General features: G+C 53.3%; 1 protein-coding gene across 2 annotated transcripts; it reads left to right on the forward strand.

The window, feature by feature from the left end:
* The first annotated feature begins 4,840 nt into the window (after nucleotides 1-4,840).
* Nucleotides 4,841-19,520, forward strand: LOC138389052 (cytochrome P450 4F2-like). Of its 2 annotated transcripts, none has more exons than XM_069477245.1 (12): nucleotides 4,841-5,044; nucleotides 8,070-8,208; nucleotides 9,632-9,685; nucleotides 9,778-9,905; nucleotides 11,120-11,241; nucleotides 11,938-12,208; nucleotides 12,552-12,618; nucleotides 12,815-12,944; nucleotides 18,459-18,592; nucleotides 18,688-18,752; nucleotides 18,909-18,991; nucleotides 19,305-19,520. In XM_069477245.1, exons 1-12 carry the CDS (start codon nucleotides 4,841-4,843, stop codon nucleotides 19,480-19,482), a joined length of 1,575 nt encoding a protein of 524 aa, XP_069333346.1. In that variant the 3' UTR covers nucleotides 19,483-19,520. The 2 variants fall into 2 exon arrangements, with proteins under 2 accessions (XP_069333346.1, XP_069333345.1); XM_069477244.1 differs by having other exon boundaries at nucleotides 4,841-5,038; nucleotides 8,064-8,208.
* Nucleotides 19,521-20,758: the final 1,238 nt, after the last annotated feature.

The raw sequence follows: 20,758 nt of genomic DNA on the forward strand, positions 1-20,758 counted from the left end.
AAACATTTACTTTCACATTGCTTATACTATTTTACATGGTAGGGGTTGGCACACTTTTCCTATAAAGGGCCATGTAAATATTTTAGGCCTTGGATGTCCCTTCTGGTTCCTTCTCCTTCTTTTCCTTTTATAATCTTCTAAAATATAAAAACCATTCTTAGCTCATAGACCATAAAACACAGGCCGTAGGCCATATTTGGTCCATAGACCACAGTTTGCTGACCCCTGGAATACAGAAATGGAATTGAGTTTTGTATGTTGGCTGTGTGTCCTGCACTCTGTTGCGTCATTGCCACTGGTTTACAGATAATGCCGCTATTTCCTCATTGTCAAAGAAATTTCTATGGGCTTCACTTTCCCAGCAGCTGCTGCTCCACATCCTTGCTCCACGATGCAGCAAACTCCTTCAAAGAGTCACTTACACGTCGGGGTGTCAGATTTCTCCTCTCCCACTCCGACAGGCTTTGGGATCCCCGAGGGGAGTGATGGCGAATGGACGAGAGACGGAGCGGGGACACCTGACGTCTGTGGGTCCCTGGGACTCTGCCGCACCTGAGTGTGCAGTTCTCAAACCACACCCAGGCCTGGTCCCGTCAGGGGCTTCCCTGCGGGGGGTCTCCTTCGTCTCCTGAGTGTGAAGGCCGCTCCCTCTTCTGCTGGATGGTTTGGGGACAACGGGCTCTAAGCAGTCTGGTCTCCATTAGTTCAATGTCCGTGTGTTTGTTTTTGTGACATACGTGAGCGTGTGCCTGTGTGTATGTTAGTGTGTACGATATGTGCATGTGTGGGTTCACGTGTGTTTGTGTGCATGTGTGTGTGTGCTTACATACTGTGTTGGAGCGTGACTGCGGTGTGTGCACGTGTGTGTGTGTGTGTCGGTGTCACTGAGCGGCTGTAACAGCCCACACCGGCTGTGCTCCTGCTCACCGCTGGAGCTGATGTCAGAGCCCCTGCCCTGTCCCCAGGTCTGACCCTGGCAGCGCCGGCAGGACATTCTGGAGAAATAACACCCTTGGAAGCGGCCCTGAGTAATGGCGGGTGGGTGTCGGTGGATCGATGCCCCTGTCCCCTCACTCTGGGATGACTCCGAGGTGCGTGTCCTGTGCTGTCTCCCAGAGGCACCAGGCAGGGCCGAGCCCCTGCTGCCCACAGTGGACGTTCCTCTAATGAGTCCCCCTGACTGCTGGGTTTTCCTTCCTGTCTCACTTCCCCGCTGCCCTACTGGTGTTTCCTGGGATTGCCTCCCGGTTGAATTCCTGTCTTAGGGTCACCTCCAGATGAAATATTTGCATTCGAATCTTTGCATCAGGATCGACTTCCAGGGAACCCAAGGGAAGGCACGCACGTCAGCTCTCTCCTCTAATCTCCTTCAGCCTATCATCGTGTCCTGTTCATGGACGAGGACTATGATGCTCAGAGTAGGCAAGTCACCTTCCCAAGGTCACACAGCCGACCAGTGGCAGAGTCCGGCTTTGACCATGGCCTGTCTGTCCCCAAACTGGGCACTCGCTCCTCTCCTGAGAGACTCCTCCCTGCGAAGGGCCACAGGAATGCATGAGGGATGTTCCAAGCCAGGAAGTTTCCTGATGTTTGTGCCAGAGGGTCCCAAGGTCATGGCTGGTGCCCATGTCCCTGTTCTGCCATCAGAGTAATAAAGCCAAGCACGCTGGGTACCGACTGTGTGCTGGGGATGCTTGTTGTAAGCACTTTCCTCATTTCAACTCATTTAATTGTCACAGTCACCTTGTTATTAGCCCCCATTTTCAAGTTAGAAAACTGAGGCACAGAGAGGTATGGAGACTGGCCCAAAGTCACACAGCTGTTCTGAATTTGAACCAAGCTGTCTGTACCTGGAGTCCTTGTTTTTAACCACAACCCTCTCTGCTTTCTCACCAATCACGTAGATTGAGTCCTACCATGTGTCAGGCATGATGCTAAGCAATTTCCTTTAAAAATATAATTTACAATTATGTAGATCCGTAAGTATAACTAAAAATGCTATACAGCTTTTGCATAAGAAAAGGAAACACTTGGTAAGTGTAGGCCTTTATAAGCAAAATTCTACCTTCCACTCCCCCTTCCCATTCCAACGGCTGGAGTAGTTTTTCCTTTATGCCTGTACAAACGCCAACGCCCACAAGATTGGTTTGTCTGGGAGTCCCCTCACTTTGGGGAATGTGGCAGTGGGGTCCTGGCAGGGATCTCAAAATGGGCTGAAGGAGGGGGTTGAAGAAGGGGCCACTTCCAAGGGTGTGGGCAACGTCTAGGGAAGCCGTGGGGGAGGGGGAAGCCCCCTGGGGTAGCATCGTCCAAGAGCTGTCTCCATCGCCAGGGCCGGGGGTCCAGGGAGCAGCTGTTCCTGGAACCCAGAGAGAGTCGCTGTAGCTCCGAGGAAAGCAGAGGACAGAAGCCCCCTCTGACCAAAGCCCGCCCTCCTGATTTGAGTGGAGGCTGCGGCAGGTGCCCACAGACCCCTGCAGAATCCCACTGCCCATGATGTTTCAGCCCTGCCTCCGCGAGCCTGCAAAGCCTGGGGTTCGCTCAACGCCTCTGCCCTGGGCGGTCCCCTTGCTGCTGGCTAAGCAGACGCTCGAATAAAGAGGAAAATTCCCTCTCTCCTCCCGCAGGCTCCTCTGCTCCTTTCGTGCTTGGGGTCCCCTCCCTCAGTTCTGGATGAGAAACACCCTTTCCCCCTCCACAGGGATGGTCTCTGTGGACCCCACCCTGAGTCCTTCCTTTCTGGGACTGGGGCTGCTGGGGCGGCCCTGTTGCCAACTGCTCAGCACTGACACCAACCAAGGGGTCCCCCCTGGGGAGGTGGGGACCAACTACTGTGGGTCTGCTGGACTTTTCTGACACTTTCCTTGGGCCACTGTTCCCCAAACCAGCTCATGTGGTCTCCTGGTACCTCTGCCAAGACACTGGCAGCCTCGCCCAGTGGATCTGGCCCTGGCCGTGCCTTCAGGGGCTGGTTACCGCTCTTGGTTTGTATCGCCAGAAATAGGATGCAGCAAGGAGGATTTGAGGCTCAGAGAGGGCAAGCGACTTACCCAGGGACACACGGCCGGCCAGTGGCAGAGCATGGATTTGAACTCAGCTCTGCTGAATCCAGAACTTGTTCCCCCCTGACGTATGAGGAAAGGAAATGCGAAACCGCAGCCAGCGTGCAGCCCGCACGCTTGTCCTGGAGAGACTCCAGGCTGACTCCGGGGAGGTGTGTCTTCTTGGCGACACAAAATTTAATGTTTTAATTTGTTTTAATGTTTAAATTTATAGCAGCTCAGTGTGAAAACAAGCAACGGGGACGTGTAGGAAATGAAGTGTGTGTACTCCAGTTCTACGTCCCTCCCTTCCGATGTCATATGTGAATTCTTCTGGAATTTTGATACAAATGTGCACACACAGACACACACAGGCACTGACACATTTTATATAGAGATGGGAGCATCACTCACGTATCATTTGAGATTGGCTTTTGCCTGCTCCCTCTGCTTTGCTGATGCAACACTTGCTAAGCCCTGTGAAGCTTCATCAGGCCCATTTTGCAGACGTGAATACCAAGGCTTATAAGCTGATGGGTCCTGGCTGAGGCTGGTCATGCAGAGTGACCTCCACTGCTGCTCTGACTCACTTGCCCACTGCCTGCTTTCGGGTGGGGTGGGAGGGCCCTTGGAGAGAAGCACCAGCCTCCGTCTTCCCTAGGTGACCCCCCCCCACAGCACTCGCTGGGGACATGGCGTCAGTCAGGATGTGTGATTTGGCAGCTGAGAAGTTCCTTGTTGGATGAGAAACCACTGGAGAGACTCCAGCTTCCTGAGGCTGAAGAAATCCCTGCCTGAGACTTCCTGCTTCCCAAGCGGGTTCGCTTTCTGCCCCCTGGCCCCTTGGTCTGGGATCCATGAGCTGGACCTCCCCCTTGCATGGCTGCAGACACCTGCTGGGCTTTGAAGGAATCTCTGATACCTGCTTCTGGATTGGATAATGGGCCAAATTTTTCTTCCTTGGCTGGTTTCCCCAGGGACACCGACTGCCATCAGGGCATGGGTGTTGCAGGAGCAAGGACACACCGGCTTGTGCACACCACTGGGCACGTCACCCCTTGGTCAAGGAGGTCCTTTCAATCACACAGCCCTCACCCCCTCTTCTTTTGCCTCCCACTCAAGGACGCCTCCTCCTGGAAGCCCTCCTGTCTCTCTCACTGTGTGTTCTTATTCTCTATGTGGCCATGGCCCCTCTTTCTACCAGATGTTTCTCCTTGACAGCAGGGACTTGGACGTTGCACCCCCAGTGCCTGGAACAGGGCCCGGCACCGAGCAGGTGCTCAGTGAACACACAGCTGTGGAAGCGCCTTGGCAGGCATAGAATTTTCTCCTCGATGTCCGACCCCCAAATCTGAGTGTTCTAATTGTAGATTCAGCACTGCAGAGTCATGGGAGCCCGGTTCCCGTCCAATTTCACCCGGATCTGGCGCCTCAGGCTGTTTGAACGCCTCTGTGCCATGCCCTTTGCTTTTGGTTGGCCGCTAGGCAGGGAGGAGCCGGGACTGGGTGGCCCAGGTCAGCCCCTTTCAGCCTTGTCCAGGGTATAAGAACAGACCAGGGACATAGCAGTCCCAGGAGGAGGGGAGAGGAGATTGTACGGGAAGAAGACACTCCTGATTGTGTCGCTCTGTCCCCTCACTCTGCCTCTTCCCCTGGGGTCCCTGGGTCTCCCTCCCTGCTCTCAGCCCCTGCGTCCCCATCTGTGACCCCTCCCACCCCTGCCCCTCTGCACTGGCCCTGGAGCCCCCTTCCCTCCCCTGGGCCTCAGGAACTCCCCCTGCACCTGTCTGCCCTGCAAGATGCCACAGCTGAGCCTGTCCTGGCTGGGCCTGGGGCCAGTGGCCGCCTCCCCCTGGCGGCTGCTGCTGCTGGTCGGGGCAACCTGGCTCCTGGCCCGCGTCCTGGCCTGGACCTACGCCTTCTATGGCACCTGCAGCCGCCTCCGCTGTTTCCCGCAGCCCCCGAAACAGAGCTGGTTCTGGGGTCACCTGGGCCTGGTGAGTGTGGCAGCAGGACGGGACTGGGGTGTCAGGGTGGGTGGACGTCCCCAGGGCCGGGAAGGGGCTCAGGGAGCCGGGGGTGGAGGTGGGCTGGGGGCTGGGATGGCAGGGAAGCAAGGGCGGCCGAAGGGAGCCCCTCCTTCCCACTGCCCGACCACATCCCTTCCTCCCTCCGCCCAGCCCATGCCCCATGCCTTTCCCGTTCGTGCCCTTCCACGCCCCAAGCCTGCTTCGGGTCCAGTTCTGCCCGCCTGTTCCACAGTAGTGCACCCCTCTCTTACTTGGGGGCTTCCAGGGCGGGCTGCACAGAGCAGGGACCCCGCTCCACCCATAGTCTCATCACTGGACTTGAGGCCTCCTCAGGGGAAGCACTGACCGGGCCTGACCCCTGCCTGGGCCATCCCAGTCGGCCTCAGGCCAGATTCTGCCTCTCTCCGGCCAGCGGCTTCCCCCCAGGGATCGGCTGCGACCCCTGCCCACGGCACAGCTGGGCCACGGAGAGAATCGCAGTCTCTCCCCACCCCCTTCCTGGGCAGCTTCCTCCTCTCACCCTGTCGTCCAGGGTCCCTGTTGTCCCGATGCATCCCAGAGCCCAGCCTGGAACCCCCATCCTCATGGCTCTTTGGAAAAACCTTGCCCTTGGATGCCATAAACCACCCAGCTCCTCTGAGGCTTCTCTGCAGGGGTGCAGGAGAGAGTCACAAAACGGGACAGACGGGTGACATGTAAATTCCCACCTGCCCCCTGTGCAGGGCACCTCATTCTGCACCCAAACTGCCAGCCGGCTGGCTCTGCCCTCCCCTCGTGGGCAATGGGCTGTGTTCACTCCCTGCCTCTATTTCCCCGCTCACTGCTCCCCTGCTCCTTAGCCCTATCGTGCTCCCTTGAAATGACAGCGACCTCCAGGCCCCTAGATCCCATGGATCCCTCCTGGCCCACCTCGTCCGTCTCCCACAGCTCTCTGACTGTTGGCTGCCCGGTCCTTCCCCGCACCTCCTCTTCTCCCTCTGTCCTGGATGCACCTTGGTCCCCAGAGGAAGAGAGCAGGAGGAAGCAGAGATTCCCTCTATCTGCGCAGAATCCAGACAGACAGCTCATTGCCAAGGCCACCCGCCTCTGGAGGCTGCAGGGGGGACGGGCTGTGGCTCCTTCTGGGGAGGTGACAGCCACCTTGCATCCACCCCACAGAGCAGGGTTTGAGGGTCCTGACTCAGCTGCTGTCCACCTAGCCCCAAGGTTTAAGAGGTGGGTGGGCCCATCTTCCTCCTCCTCAGTCTGTGCCACCCCGACGGTGCCTGGTCTGTTGCCAACGCCACTAGGACCCACCTGGAACACCTGGTGGTGGGGCCGTGACACCGTCTGAAACTTGACGGCCCCTCCCTGCCCAGCTCGTGCGTGGCCCCTGCAGAACCCAGGGCCCCTTCCGCTCTGGGCGCCTTGGTCACCTTTTCCTTTCTCTCACTGACTTGCCAACCCCCCTGTGGGGATCTCTGGGGAGACTCAGCCCAGGCTCTGTCCTGGAGGCACCCCCAATCTTGGGGACCCAGGGCTAGAGAGACTGAGACCCCCCCAATCTTGTGTGGTCAGGGCTGGTTCCATGGAGAGACAGGGGCTGGGGGAGCCCCGAGGGGAATCAAGGTTTCTGCCGTTGGGGCAGGCACGCAGGCTTCCTGGAGGAGGGGTTGTTGGAAGTGGGTCTGGAAGGATGAGTAGGAATTTTGTAAGCAAAGAAGAGAAAGTGTGTTCCCTGTGGAGGGGTAGCCCGCCCCACGGCCTCAGGCTGGAGAGTGAGCACCTGGCTTTTGAGCAATGAGGAGTTTGGTGCCCCTGGAGCAATCAGGGTCAGAGGCAGAAAAAAGGGGGGGGGGAGATAGGGAAGGGAGTGGATTCTGAGGGCCACCGGGAGCCATGGAGAGTGTGTGAGCTAGGGAGGGGAGATGCCAGCTGAGCCTACACGTGCCTGGTTTCTTCTCTTGCCCATTCAGCTTGTCCCTCTTTCTTCCAAGCTCCCTCTGAGGCGCCTCCGTCAGTAAAGCGCTTGCACAGGCATCTGCCATTCAGGCTTTGCTTCCGGAGATTCCGCGCTAAGATCATGTCCCTTTGTCCTTCAGTGTCCTCTCCCACTGCCCCGCTGTCTCTGCTTTTGTTCCCGGACTGGCGTCCACCGTTTTCTTCCACTTCCTTCTCTGTCCATCCCAGTGTCTCCTAGGTCCTTCCCAGCTGCATCCAGCCAGGGCACCGTGTAGGGGTGATGGGAGCATCAGGGGCGGGGAGGGGACACAGTGTCCCCCGGTGAACTCCAGCCCGGGATGCTGACCTGTCCCGGGGCGGTGCAGCCAGGCTCTGGGGAAGGGGCGCGGCTGCACCTCCTCCCAGCTCACTTGCTGCCCAGCCGGGAGGCATCTGGCCAGAGCTGGTGGCAGGCGGCCGTGCTGGGGTTGGGGGACAAAGGAGAAAGTGGGGTGGGGTGAGATTAGCTGTGAATTGGGGGGTGAACGGTAAGTGGGCTGAATGGTAAGGTGTCGGGGGGATGGGGAGAGACAGAAACAGAGCGAGGGAGACAGAGGGGACAGGGGGCGGGAGGGGAGGCCACAGAGCAAGGAACAGATAAACAGGGAGTGAAAGACACACATACCCGCACTGATACCCACACGTCTATCTACCTACCAGTCACCTATGTACCCATTTCTCCACATTTCCATGTCTTTACCTCTCGTTTATGTCTATCTAGCATGTCTACCTGTCCATCCTGTTGCTCTCTCCATCCATCCATCCGTCCATCCATCATCTACGTATCCATCTAGGGAAAAACACACAGAAGAGGAGGGTGAGCGACAAGAGGTACATAGATACAGACACAGACAGAGACAGAGACAAGCTGACTCCACAAGAGGTGTAGACCAATAATCCAGGCAGAGGGGCCGAGAGGGGTGGGGGTGTGTGGTGGCCAGGGGGCTGCAGTGGGCGGTGGCAGCGTCCGAGGCTCCCTGCCAGGCCTGGCGTCAGCCTTGACCATCCCCAGGCCCAGAACACTGAGGAGAGCATGCGGCTGATGGAGCATCTGGGCCACTACTTCCGTGACGTCTACCTCTGGTGGATGGGGCCCTTCCACCCCATCGTGCGACTCGTCCACCCTAAGTTTGTTGCCCCCCTGCTCCAGGCCTCAGGTATCTCTCCCAGGAGCCTATGCCCCCGGCCTCTTCCCTGCCTCTGCTCCCAGCCTCTCCCGCCCCTGGACAGGCCAGGCTGAGCAGGGAAACGGAAACAACCAACAGAGACCATGGCTGTGCCACCAACCTGCTGGGTGACTCCAGGCAGGTCCCCGGCTCTCTCTGGCTACTGAGGTCTCTTTCAGTTGTGAGTAATGGAAACTCAGCCTCATGTGGTCTAAGCAAAGAAAGAGAAACTATTGACTGTAAAGTCCAGGAAGGGTGGCCTTCAGGCATGGCTGGATCCAGGTGTTTAGACAATGCCACCAGGATCCTGTCTTCATCTCTGAGTTCCGCATCTCTCTGTGATGGCTTCACTCTCAGGCTGGTAAAGGTGGGTCTCAGAAGCTCAACCCCCATGGAAAATTCCCGTATTTACAGGATTCCCTTAAATTTGCCTGGCCCAGGTCACAGGCCCCCTTTTGAGATGGGCATTTCCTGGGTAAGAAAACTGAGGCTTAGGGAGGCACAATGACCTCTCAAGGTCGCATGGCATACCGAGGCCTCCATCTTCGTCCTGTGCACTCTCTGCTGCCCCAGCTGCCTCGGCTGGGAGAGACCCTAAGCTGAAAGGCGGTTTGGGAGGGAGGGGGTGTCCGGAGGAAGGTCCGCCAGACCCCCAGATTGGTAAACTGTGTCAGGTCAGCCCTGGGGGCTGCTCTAGGGCTGGAGGGAGCTGTGGCAGCTCACCGTGGCGGGCAGAGCTCAGCGTCTGAGGGGGTGGCATCCTCTGGTCTCTTCGAGGACAGAGGAGCCCTTGACCGTAAGCACTTAGTACTTAGCGTGGAGTGGAGCAGGACACTGAGCAAGTCTGGGTCATGTCTGGGCCACACCCGGGACACTAGCAGGTCCATATTTAGGTCCCATCTGGGGCTCATTGTGGGGCAAGTTGAGGTCACGTCAGACCATTTCGGGTCCGTGTCAGAGCATGTTGTGTCATGTCATAGCAGGTCATGTATGTTGTGGCCACTGTCAGGAGCATGCCGACACACGTCAGGCCATGTGCCACGTCCCAGGTCCCTGTCAGGAGATGCCAGGGAGTGCGGAGGCAGGCAGGGTGTCTTAGGTCCCTCTAAAGGTGTCTTGTAGGGTGTTGGGCTGTGTGCGGCTGTTGCAGAATATGTTGGACCATGTAGTAGCCGTGTCAAGGCATGATAGGGCGTGCTGTGCTACGTTAGGGCGTGTCATGCTTACTGTCAGCTGCAGCCTGGCCTGGTCCCCCCCACCCGGGTCCTCCCTGCTTCCTCTGCCCTTGGCCTCTCCCTGCTATGCTGGGCTTGGAGCGGGGCAGTGCAAAGCCCTGACTGGGACCCTCCATCTCCCACCCTAATTCCCTCCCCTCCCCCTCTCCGTGTGCCCTGATGGTCCTCATTCACGTCAGCTGCCATCACACCCAAGGCTATGACTTTCTATGGCTTCCTGAAACCCTGGCTGGGTGAGTAACCGCAGGTGAAGGGATTTGGGGACACTCTTGGGGGCCAGGGGAAGTTGCTACCCAGGCCCACCGCCCTTGGCTGCCCCTCATAGGGGATGGGCTCCTGCTGAGTGCCGGTGACAAGTGGAGCCGCCACCGCCGCCTGCTGACGCCCGCCTTCCACTTTGAAATCCTGAAGCCCTACGTGAAGATTTTCAACAAGAGTGCCAACATCATGCATGTGAGTCCCTTGAACCCAGGGTCCCAGCTGGAGCTTTGGGAAAGTGGCGTGACCTCGGACAGATCTGGTCTGAAATTTTGGCTCTGCTGGGTGGCTTTGGGATCACTGCTTTTCCTCTTCGAGACTTGGTTTCTTCATCTGTGAAACGGGCAGAACAATTCCTACTTAAAGAACGGTCAAGTTGATGAAATGGAGACCTGTATCTGGCATGTCGTGGGTGCTCAGAAGGCAGTGATTTCTAGTCTCTCTCACAGAAGTCCTGTAAACTTAAGGTAATAGTGACGAAGATTGCAGGGTAGCTCTTTCTGCAAGACAAACCACTTTAAACCTCACTGGCCTTGGTGGGTCGACTGGACTCTTCCATTTGCCCCTTATGTTCCAGGAGGTTAGCCTGGGCTTGCTAGCATGGTGGAGCCTGGGTTCCAAGAGGGGGATCAGAAACACTTAGTCCCTCTTGATGCTTGCTTTCGGAGCTAGCATGCCGCCATTTTGCCACATTCTGCTGGCCAAGGCAGGTCCCAAGTCCAGCTCAGCTTCGAGGGATGGAAACAAAGGCTCTACCCCCTAATGGAAGGAGCTGCAAATCTCATGGCAAAGGGGGAGGGATGAAAAATTGAGGACATTTCTGCCATCACGTAGCCCTATGCTAATGATGAGATGACAATGAGAGCTAACATAGATTGAGCACTTGCTGTATGCCGGAGACCATACAGCAATTCCATGATATATGTTGTCTCCGATTTAATTTTCACAACCCTATGAGGTAGAGATGACTGTGATGGCCACATTATAGATGAGAAAACTGAGGGTCAGAGAGGTGAGGGAGCTTGCCCCAGTTCACCCAGCTAGTAAGTGAGCTAGGAGTGGTGGAGCAGGGGTTGGTTTATCTGGGACCAAAGGAGGTCAACTTAACTGTTACTGAAGATTTGACAGGTGGGACCTGGGGGAGGGCAATGAGTTGACCAAGGGCACTCAGAGCATAGTAGACAGAGTTGGAACTTGAACTCAGGTCTCCTGAGTCCCAGCCTTGGGGTCTTCATCTCCGAACAGTAACAGCTTCCTCTCCCACCCAAGCCTGGTCCTCCCTGGGGGTGGGTGCCTGTGGCAGAGGACCAGGAGGCTGCTTCTGGGGGAGTCTATCCTGGTGGTTGGGGTTGGGCAGGGGCTCAAGGGAGCCAGGGACCAGCCTCAGCTCTGTGCCCTTCTCTGGCCAGGCCAAGTGGCAGCGCCTGGCCTCGGAGGGCAGCGCCTGTCTGGACATGTTTGAGCACATGAGCCTCATGACCTTGGACAGTCTGCAGAAATGCATCTTCAGCTTCGACAGCCATTGTCAGGAGTGAGTCCTTGCCCAGGGTGTGGGGACGTGCGATTAAGTGGACGAGGGAGAGCGGACCAGAGCCTTCCCAGAAGAGGCGGGAAGCATTAAAAGCAGGGAGGGCAGAGAGAAAGAGCAGTTCTTCCAGGTAGGTGGAGGCGTGTGCGTGAAGGCAGGGAGGCTAGGACGAGCAGAGCATGTGGAACAGGTGGTAAGGAGACGCCATGGAAAGGAGGTGGAGGGTCGGCACTGGCTGGGTCTTAAGGACATGGACAGCCAGGCAGAGGGGTAGGAATTTTGTCCTGAGGTTCCCAGGGAGCCATGGAGGGTGTTTGAGCAGATGAGAGTCTTGGTCCGAGCTGAGCTTGGACATTTGGCTCTACAGAGGATTGACTGTCATGTAGACGTGAGGATTAGGACCGTGGAGAGGAGGAGGTCTGAGCTCGGTGGAGAAGATGGGGAAGTTTTGGGAGAAACTGAGGAAGAATGGGCAGGACTGGATGTTGCATAAGAGAGAGAGAAAATGAGCATGATGCCCAAGCTCTGCCCTGGGGACCTGGACATGAGGCAGCTCACAGAGAGTGGAGGTGGAGAGAGAAGTGGGCGTGAGGCAGCGTCTTCTGGATGGAGCGTGGTCCGGGGATGCTGTCTGGGAGGCGCTTCTGGGGTTCTGTGTGTGTCACGTAGCTGCTTCCTCTCTCCGGCCTGGTCCTGCAGGAGTCCCAGCGAGTACATCGCCGCCGTCCTGGGGCTCAGTGCTCTCGCAGTGAAACGGCACTGGCAGACCTTCTTGCACACGGACTTCCTGTACTACCTCACTCCCGACGGACGGCGCTTCCGCAGGGCCTGCCACCTGGTGCACGACTTCACGAATGCCGTCATCCAGGAACGGCGCCGCACCCTTGAGAGCCAGGGTGTTGATGACTTCCTCAAAGCCAAGGCCAAGTCCAAGACTTTGGACTTCATCGATGTGCTCCTACTGGCCAAGGTGGGGCCCTCTGGGACCTGAATTCAAGAGGTGGACTAGACATTGATGTCAAATATCAGATCCATGAACTTGTACTTGATCCACAGGGCACTGGGGAGCTGTGGAAGGTACTTGAGGAAGGGCGGGACAAGTGAGAGATAAGTTGCAGAGGTGACCGTGTAGTGTAGAAGGTGCCTGGGAGTGGCAAGCAAGAGGCAGGAGATCAGTTAACAAACATGGGTGACAGATCTGGAGATGACAATGGCGGCATCCTGCTTGGACGATGGGTCTTCAGGAATGTTTCAGGTTAGACTCAGGTGCCCTCAGAGCTGGTGTGATTAGGGGTTTTGCCTTCTGTCTTCAGGATGAAGATGGGAAGGAGTTGTCAGACGAGGACATACGAGCAGAGGCTGATACCTTCATGTTTGGGGGTGAGCGTCCCAGTGTGGGACCACAGTGGGGACAGGGGTCTCTCCATCCCAGGGATGCAGTGGGTGGACCCTGGATCACTCCATTCTGCCCATCCTCCCCCACCCTCGTCCTCCCTGAGAGCCTCGATGTAGGGCGCTGTCCACACCCTGGTGCTGGAGCAGCCCAGAGACTCAAGCCTGCCTGGCTGCCCCTCAGGCCATGACACCACGGCCAGTGGTCTCTCCTGGGTCCTGTACAACCTTGCGAGGCACCCGGAACACCAGGAGCGCTGCCGGCAGGAGGTGCGAGAGCTGCTGAGGGACCGCGAGCCTACAGAGATTGAATGGTGAGTGCAGGTCCTCACGGCCTGTTCCTGAGCCTGTTATCATTGGCTCTGCTGCCAGGTGGGGAAGCGGGGAGACGGTGTTTGCTGACTCTGCCATTATTGCCTAGTGGCAATAGGAGCAGAGCCCAGAAGCAGGGCCTGGTACCCCGCCTGGCTAGCAAGAGAAAGCTTGCAGGCTTTGGGGAAGAAAGTTCTAGGAGTGCATATTTATTGCCCAATAACTTGCTATGTGACGTTAGTACAATCAATCCTCTTTTCTGAGCCCCTTTCTTTTTAGTAAATGGGACACATTTCTACCCAACAGGGCTTCTTGGAGATTTAGTGACAATGTGTATAAAACATATGCCACCCAGCAGGTATGCAGTAAAGAAACTGCTCCTCCACCCCCTGGCTTTTCTGTCTACAGTTGCATTTCCCCCCCAAGACTTCACTCTTTTTGGTTTTTGCGCTCGCCTCTAATTCCCATGTTATAGTCTGTTCCACGGATTCACGGAGATCTTAGTGGGGAAAGGGCACCATCTCTCCTTTCAGTAGGCACGTCCACACCGCCTGCCCTTTCCTGACGTGGTGCCCAGTCCCGTCTTAATTCTGCGTGGCTGGGCCAGGAGGCAAAGCAGGAGAGGCTGGGAGGGAAGCAGTGAGCACAAACTCACCACGCTGGGCATGGGGACAGGGCAGCGCTTCCACTCCAGGGGACAGCCGTGCAAAGGCCAGGGTGGAAGCATCCCCGAGGGAGCCGGTGTGTTTGGGGAAGTAAAAGTGTCTGAATCCTTGTGAAATGCACAATGCGAGGCACAGAGAGGGCCTCCGGGTGAGGCTGGAGCTGGCAATGGAAGCCCCTCTTGGAATGCTGTGGAAACCATGTCAAGAGATTGGAATTTAGGCCAGGCGCGGTGGCTCACACCTGTAATCCTAGCACTTTGGGAGGCCGAGGTGGGAGGATCGCTCCAGGTCAGGAGTTCGAGACCAGCCTGAGCAAGAGTGAGACCCCCATCTCTACTAAAAATAGAAAGAAATTAGCTGTACAACTAAAAATATATAGAAAAAATTATGCGAGCATGGTGGCACATGCCTGTAGTCCCAGGTACTCAGGAGGCTGAGGCAGGAGGATCACTTGAGCCCAGGAGTTCGAGGTTGTGGTGAACTATGATCATGTCACTGTACTCTCGCTGGGGTGACAGACCAAGACTCCACCTCAAAAAAAAAGAAAGGGAGCTTGGACTTCAACATGAGGTGTGCCAGTTCTAGTCTGTTGAGCAGTTGATACGAGATCAAAGGTAAATGTGAGCAGAGAGGCTGCTGTTAGGGAGGTCAGACATGGTCAGGCACTAGTGAATGTTCATGCTCAGTCATTGGCTGGGGCCTTTCCAGGACACTGTGGCCTTGGTTGAATGGTGCAGCAGAACTTGAAGACCCTGTAGCTGGGGGCTGGCAGCTCATTGCACTTCTTGCAGCTGGACAGAACTTTTCTTTTCTTGAAGAGCGTTCCATGACTAACATAGGAGGCCAATGGGGAGCCACGGGAGATGTTTGAGCAGGGGAGGTCCAGGTCAGATCGCGGTATCAGAAATATCTTTCTGTGGCTACAAGGGGGAAAAGTGGAGGGGATGAGTTGGGAGCTGTGAGTCCAGGGGGTACATTCTGGTCCAAGGGCTGAGGGACGGAGAGGAGGCGTTGGACCAGACGAACACTTTGGAGGTATTGCCATGAGCCTCCAGGCTCTGCTCAGCACGGCTGTCCTGTTTCTGTGCTGCCCTCACCTTCAAGGAATCATGCACTTGGTAAACACTGAAACAGCACGAAAGGGCTACGATGCGTATAAGCTCCCTCTTGTGCCAGCACCCCAGCCCCAGTCCTGCCTCATGGCTCCCTGGGTCCTTCCAGTGTCCGTCTCTACCCACGTGCGCCCGCTCAGTCTGCCTCCCCTCGTGCATTCGTTCTCTCGCTCTGTTTCCGCACAGCTAGCAGTATACACAGAGCGCTCAGGTGCGCACTGACAATATAGCTTTAGGATGTTTTCAGTTTTCCAGCATGACGTTGGAAAAATTAGTTTTGAATTGAAAAGACAATCAGAGGAACAAGTTTCATTTTCCGTTTTCACAAAAGAAAACATTACAGGGAAGATTAAGTCCACCGTTGTTATCCTCTCCTTCAAGCCTAATCTTATCTGTTTCATTTGTCGTAAGCCCTTCTAGGCCTTTCCCTGGGCAATATAGTCTACATATATATATGTATACACGGTCACTTGTTCTTTTCTCTCAATGAGTGTCTGGGAGCTCCTCCTTTCTGCGTGCTACGTACCAGTCCTCAGTTTACCCAGCTCACCCCTCTGTTGAGGACGTTATGTAAACATTTTCCATTATAATAGATATTGCCAAATTGCCTGTTAGATCTCTCTACTGATTTAGCCCCCAGTTTGTGATGGGACTGGTGATCTCTGGTTCCTCCTTTCTGCTAGTTGTATAAATTTCCATCGTACTGGTGCAGCATAATGTATGAAAACTTCTCTCCATTGATGGACATTTGGATAGTTCTGAGCCTTTTGCTGTAAGAAATACGATGCAGTGAACATCCATGTACGCTGACCATGGCTTACACGTGTGAGCACCATTGAACAACAAATTCCTACAAGTACAGTTGCTGAATCAAAGATCACTTGAGTTTTATAGTTCAATAGCTCTTGGAAAATCCACTCCTACACACAGATTTTCAGAATACCCATTTCCTTATATCCTTCACAACAGTTTTCTCTACGACACTTTAAAACATCTGCCAATCTAATGGGTGCAATATAAGACTTTGCTATTTTAATGAATGTCACTTTAAATATGAGTCAAGTTGAGTATTGTGTTCACCATGCAGTTCTCTTTTTCTGTGAAGTGTCAGTTTGCATAATTTTCCCTCCTTACTTTGGGGTTTTCTAGTTTTTTTCCTTACCAATTTATAAAATCTCTTTAAATATTAAGAAAATTATTTATTTTCTCCATTATGCAAAATTCTTCCTTGGATTGTCTTTGTATGTTTGGTTTTGCCTTATTTATTTTGGTTTGGTTCACTTATTTATAGTCACATTTATCAATTCTTTCATTTATAGCTTCTGGGGTTTTTTTCCCCCTAAAAAAGTCAAGCTTGGAAAAGCTTTCACACTCTAATAGTAAAGTGTAAAACTCTTTTGTGTTACCCTGTAATGTTTTTATGTCTTTTTAAAATATTTTATTTAATATTTTATTAATTGATATGTAATACCTTCCCCCTATGAAATCTATCTTGGAATAAGTACTGAGGTAGGAATCTCTTTTTTTCTCAAAATGGCTAATGCATTATCTCAAAAGAATATAATGACTATGTTGTACTTGCCTTATGATTTTAAATAATAGCAGATTCACAATAAGCTAAATTTGTGTATTAATTTGAGTTTGCTCCTGGATTCTAGTCCATTCCATTTATCTATTTGTCATACATAAGCACCAAGAAGTCTTCGTTATCACATTTTTAAAAACATTTTCGTATTTGATCAAGTTGGTCCTGTCTCATTAGTTTGCTTTTACAATATTTTCTGAGTTCTTACTTTTCCATTTGAACTCTATTATCAGGTTGACCAGTTCCAAAAGTACTCTTGAAACTTTGAATTCATTATTTTTTTGACCTCAGCTGTCAAGAAGAGAGTTTACCATACTCCTCTGTTCATGGTCCGTTCTACTCATTTTTCCATGCAATTCTTATTTCTTCCAATTTTATCCCAATACCCCACTTCCAGCCCTGCAACAATATGATTCTAGAGAGATAGAGCCTTTTATCTGCAAAATTTGTTGTTGGAGTGGATGTAATTGAAGATTCCAAATATGTTACTACATCACAGATCTTGTGTTGGTTCTTAAAATTTTCAGAAATGGAGCACTGTGAGTTTATCAGCCATTCATGGTTCTAAGTACAATGAGTTTATTGCTTAAACCATCCTATGATTCTTTCCTCCCTCACCCCTCAGCGCTGGATCCCTTGGATGCTCCCGTCTCTCCAGTGCAATGAACATCTTTGTACATGTCTCTTTGTCTCCGTGTCTGAGGGTCTCTCTGGGATCTGTACGTGGAAGCCAGCTCGCTGGACCATAAAACACACGTGGTCTGTCCTTGGCCGTGCACTGGCCGTTGCCCTGCAGAATGGCAGCTCCTGTCCACACCACCGTCAGTGCATGAGTTTCCTCTACCCCCATCCGGAGCTAACCCTTAGCATTGCCTTCCTTGCTAACTCTTGCTGGAATCCATGTGACGTGACGTGTCATTGTTAGACAATTTTCATTTCCCTGATAACAAGCGACTTTGAGCACCTCCTAATATATCTCCTATTTGGGCTCCCGTGAGTTCCTGGGTCATATTCTTTGCCGACTTTTCTGTTGGTTCACCTGTCCTTTCTCTTGTTGATTTGCAGGAATATCTTACCTATTCAAGACATTGTTCTAGAGCTATATATTCATGGTAAATATCTCCTCTGAATCGCTCCTCAGAATGTAATTTGCTCCATGGTTTCTTTTATTGCACAGAAATTCTTAATTTTCATGTATATTTTTTGTTTGATCTTTCTGCTTGTGCTTTTGGGGTGTTAAGAATTCCTACTCCTAGGTCACAGAAATATCTCTTATGTTATCTTATTTTAGCTTTGTAGTCTTACCTTTCTCATCTAGGAAGAGACTCCACCCTGTGTACAGAGTAGACAAGTGTCTGGTCTTTTTGTGGCCACATTGCCAACTGTCTGAGCGCCTTCCACCAAGTATCCATTGCCCAGGGGTGTGTGGACCCTCCTTTACGAGATGCTAAGTTTTCACCTATCACGTGCCTGACGGAAAGCTCTCTACTCTGTTCCATGGACGTGTTCTTCTGTTCTGGTAGCGGTACCACAGACTTAAAAAAATTGTTTTATGTCATTTTTAGTATAACGCTATGCCTTTGTTATAGGTCTTAATATGTGGTGGACTGTGTTTCCTTTCTTGGATCTTTTATTTTTAAATTGATCTAACTCTAGCCAAGGTTTGTTCTTTCCAATCAGAATAAGGATGTGAAATTCTAAAGCAAAATGCAGCCTGATATTGACTGGATTGTGTTGAATATATTGATTATTTTAGAAAGAATTGACACTTTTATAATATTAGGTCATCCCACCCTAGAGTGTGAAGTGGACGTTATTTATTCAAATAAACTTATAAGCCCTCTTGGAGAGTCCTGCCAACCCTGGCTTTTGTTACTTTATTTTGTAATTTTTAAAATGTTTTCATGCAGATGCATTAACACTTTTAAGGATACCCTTTACTTGTGTTTTGGTTTTGCTTGTATTTTGCTAAAATTACCAGGCCAAGTTTTCTTCTAGTGCTTTTGTGAGTTTGATTTTCTGATGCTTCCATCCTTGATTCTTCCGGAGTTAATTTTGTTGTATGACTCAGGGTCAGAGGGAGGTGGGAGGGTCTCACGGGGCAGCGGTAGGGCTGTGTTCGCTCCCTGGATAATCGTTGGGGGTGCTCCTTAGGGAGGACCTGGTCCAGCTGCCCTTCCTCACCATGTGCGTCAAAGAGAGTCTGCGGCTGCACCCCCCAGTCACTGCCATCTCCCGCCGCTGCACCAAGGACATTGTGCTCCCAGATGGCCGGGTCATCCCCAAAGGTGCCCACAGGGGCAGGGGGAGGAGGCTCCTGGGCAGGGTGGTGGTCCCATCAGGCAGCTTGGACCTTGTCCTGACTGTCCCTTCCTGCCGACAGGGAACGTCTGTACCATCAGCATCTTTGGGATTCATCACAACCCGTCAGTCTGGTCGGACCCTGAGGTGCTGGCCCTCCCCCCTTCTCCATCCTGGGACCTGGGGAGGGGGTGGGGTCCTGACTGGTGAAATCAGACACCCCCTCTGCTGTGCCCACATCTGTCTTTTCTGGGGGTGGCTGTGATTCCTGAGAGACCCCACTCTGTCTTGCCCCGTCCCCAGGTCTATGACCCCTTCCGCTTCGACCCAGAAAACCCCCAGAAGAGGTCACCTCTGGCGTTTATTCCCTTCTCGGTGGGGCCCAGGTGAGGCCAGCGGGGGTCTGAGGCATGAACGGGGGGAGGGTGGTCCGGGTAGCGGCCTCATCAGCGCCCTCCCACGTCTGCACTTGTGGCGTTCTCAGACCTTCTCCCGTCTGCTTCTTGAGTTGGGGGCTGCAGTCTGAGCCGGCGTGGGGGGATATACCAGCCCACAGGGGGGCCCCAGGCACCGTTAGGTCGCTCCTCTGCCCCCCACGCTGATCTGGGTGGAGGGTGGGAGCCCCGGGCCAGGTTCCAGGCGCGATGGGGCCCGCATGGGGGTCCTGGGTGCCGTCACTGTCCCCACCTCCACCCCCAGGAACTGCATCGGGCAGACCTTCGCCATGACCGAGATGAAGGTGGTCCTGGCGCTCACGCTGCTGCGCTTCCGCGTCCTGCCCCACGACACGGAGCCGCGCAGGAAGCCGGAGCTGATCCTGCGAGCCGAGGGCGGCCTCTGGCTGCGGGTGGAGCCGCTGAGCTCAGGCCAGCAGTGACTCAGAGCTGCAGGCTTAAGACCCACTCCGACCCTCCCACCTGCCTTTGCAGATTCCCGGAATAAAACTGCTGTCACCTGTGCCTGCGCCTCACCCAGAGCCAGCAGGGGGCGTGCGGGGACTGCAGGCACCTGCAGGTGGGACTGGCTGGTGGAGGCGGGGTGGTGTCCCTGAGCCCAGGAGCCTGACTCACTCTCTGGCTGAACACAGGGCTCCCACACTGATGGTGGGTTCTCCCAGAGTCCAAGGATGGACTATTTTCTGTGGGCCAGAGGGAGCCATGGGAGGTGTTTGAGCAGGAGAAGGACCAGGATTAAAGAGGGACATAAGAGGCAGGTTTGAGGCTCTTGAGTCACAGAAGCAAACCCACAGAGGCATTACAGTTCTACTACCCTGACCTTGTGTCTGATCTAAAACACCCAGTCTTTTCTCTCCTAAGTTTTCTTCACTGTGTTTCTATGGTTACTAAAATACTATGTTTATTAAACATAATCAGCCTGGTTGCTTTATAGCGTGTGTCTGATCATTGTGGTATCTGTGTCTATTATATTGCCTGTTGTTTCTGCTGGTTTTCACTCATGGGGTCAGCGATTTTTGTCTGTCTGGTTATCTTTGCCTTGGTATCGGCTGTCATATTTGAAATAATATTTTTACAATTTGAATTCTGTTAAAAGAAGTTAAAGGCTTGTGGGGTGCAAGGTCACTAAGCCAGTTTAAATTTAAGCTGAAATCACACGTTCAGTCTCCTCCACTTCAGTTTACTCTCACCCTGGGAGATGGAGCCCTTTGAGGGTTCCTCCTAAGTGACTGGGGTCTTATTTCAAATTCCCCTGCTTGTATCACCCCTGGGCTTTGATATTTTTCCCCTCTCATCATGAAGCTGTTAAAACAGAGTTTCACATTTTCTTAATTGAGACATGCTCCTCGTGTGAAAGTATAATTTATGTATATTTTAGGTTTCTGTTTTTCTTTTTTTATCATGTCTTTGTGATTTTTACATTTTATTTTCATGTCATTTATTTATTTATTTTTGAGACAGAGTCTTGCTCTTTTGCCCAGGCTAGAGTGCCGTGGCGTCAGCCTAGCTCACAGCAACCTCAAACTCCTGGGTTTAAGCGATCCTCCTGCCTCAGCCTCCCGAGTAGCTGGGACTACAGGCATGTGCCACCATGCCCGGCTAATTTTTTTTTTCTATATATATTTTTAGCTGTCCAAATCATGCCTTTCTATTTTTAGCAGAGACGGGCTCTCGCTCCTGCTCAGGCTGGTCTCTAAC

Source organism: Eulemur rufifrons, chromosome 2, assembly GCF_041146395.1.
Source record: "Eulemur rufifrons isolate Redbay chromosome 2, OSU_ERuf_1, whole genome shotgun sequence".
Classification (NCBI taxonomy): Eukaryota; Metazoa; Chordata; class Mammalia; order Primates; family Lemuridae; genus Eulemur; species Eulemur rufifrons.

Coding starts and splice junctions, on each gene's coding strand:
- LOC138389052 (XM_069477245.1), top strand. CDS start 4,841: ATGCCACAGCTGAGCCTGTCCTGGCTGGGCCTGGGGCCAGTGGCCGCC. Junction 18,593..18,687: donor TGGCCGGGTCATCCCCAAAG/GTGCCCACAGGG, acceptor TCCTGCCGACAG/GGAACGTCTGTACCATCAGC. Junction 18,992..19,304: donor CCCTTCTCGGTGGGGCCCAG/GTGAGGCCAGCG, acceptor CTCCACCCCCAG/GAACTGCATCGGGCAGACCT.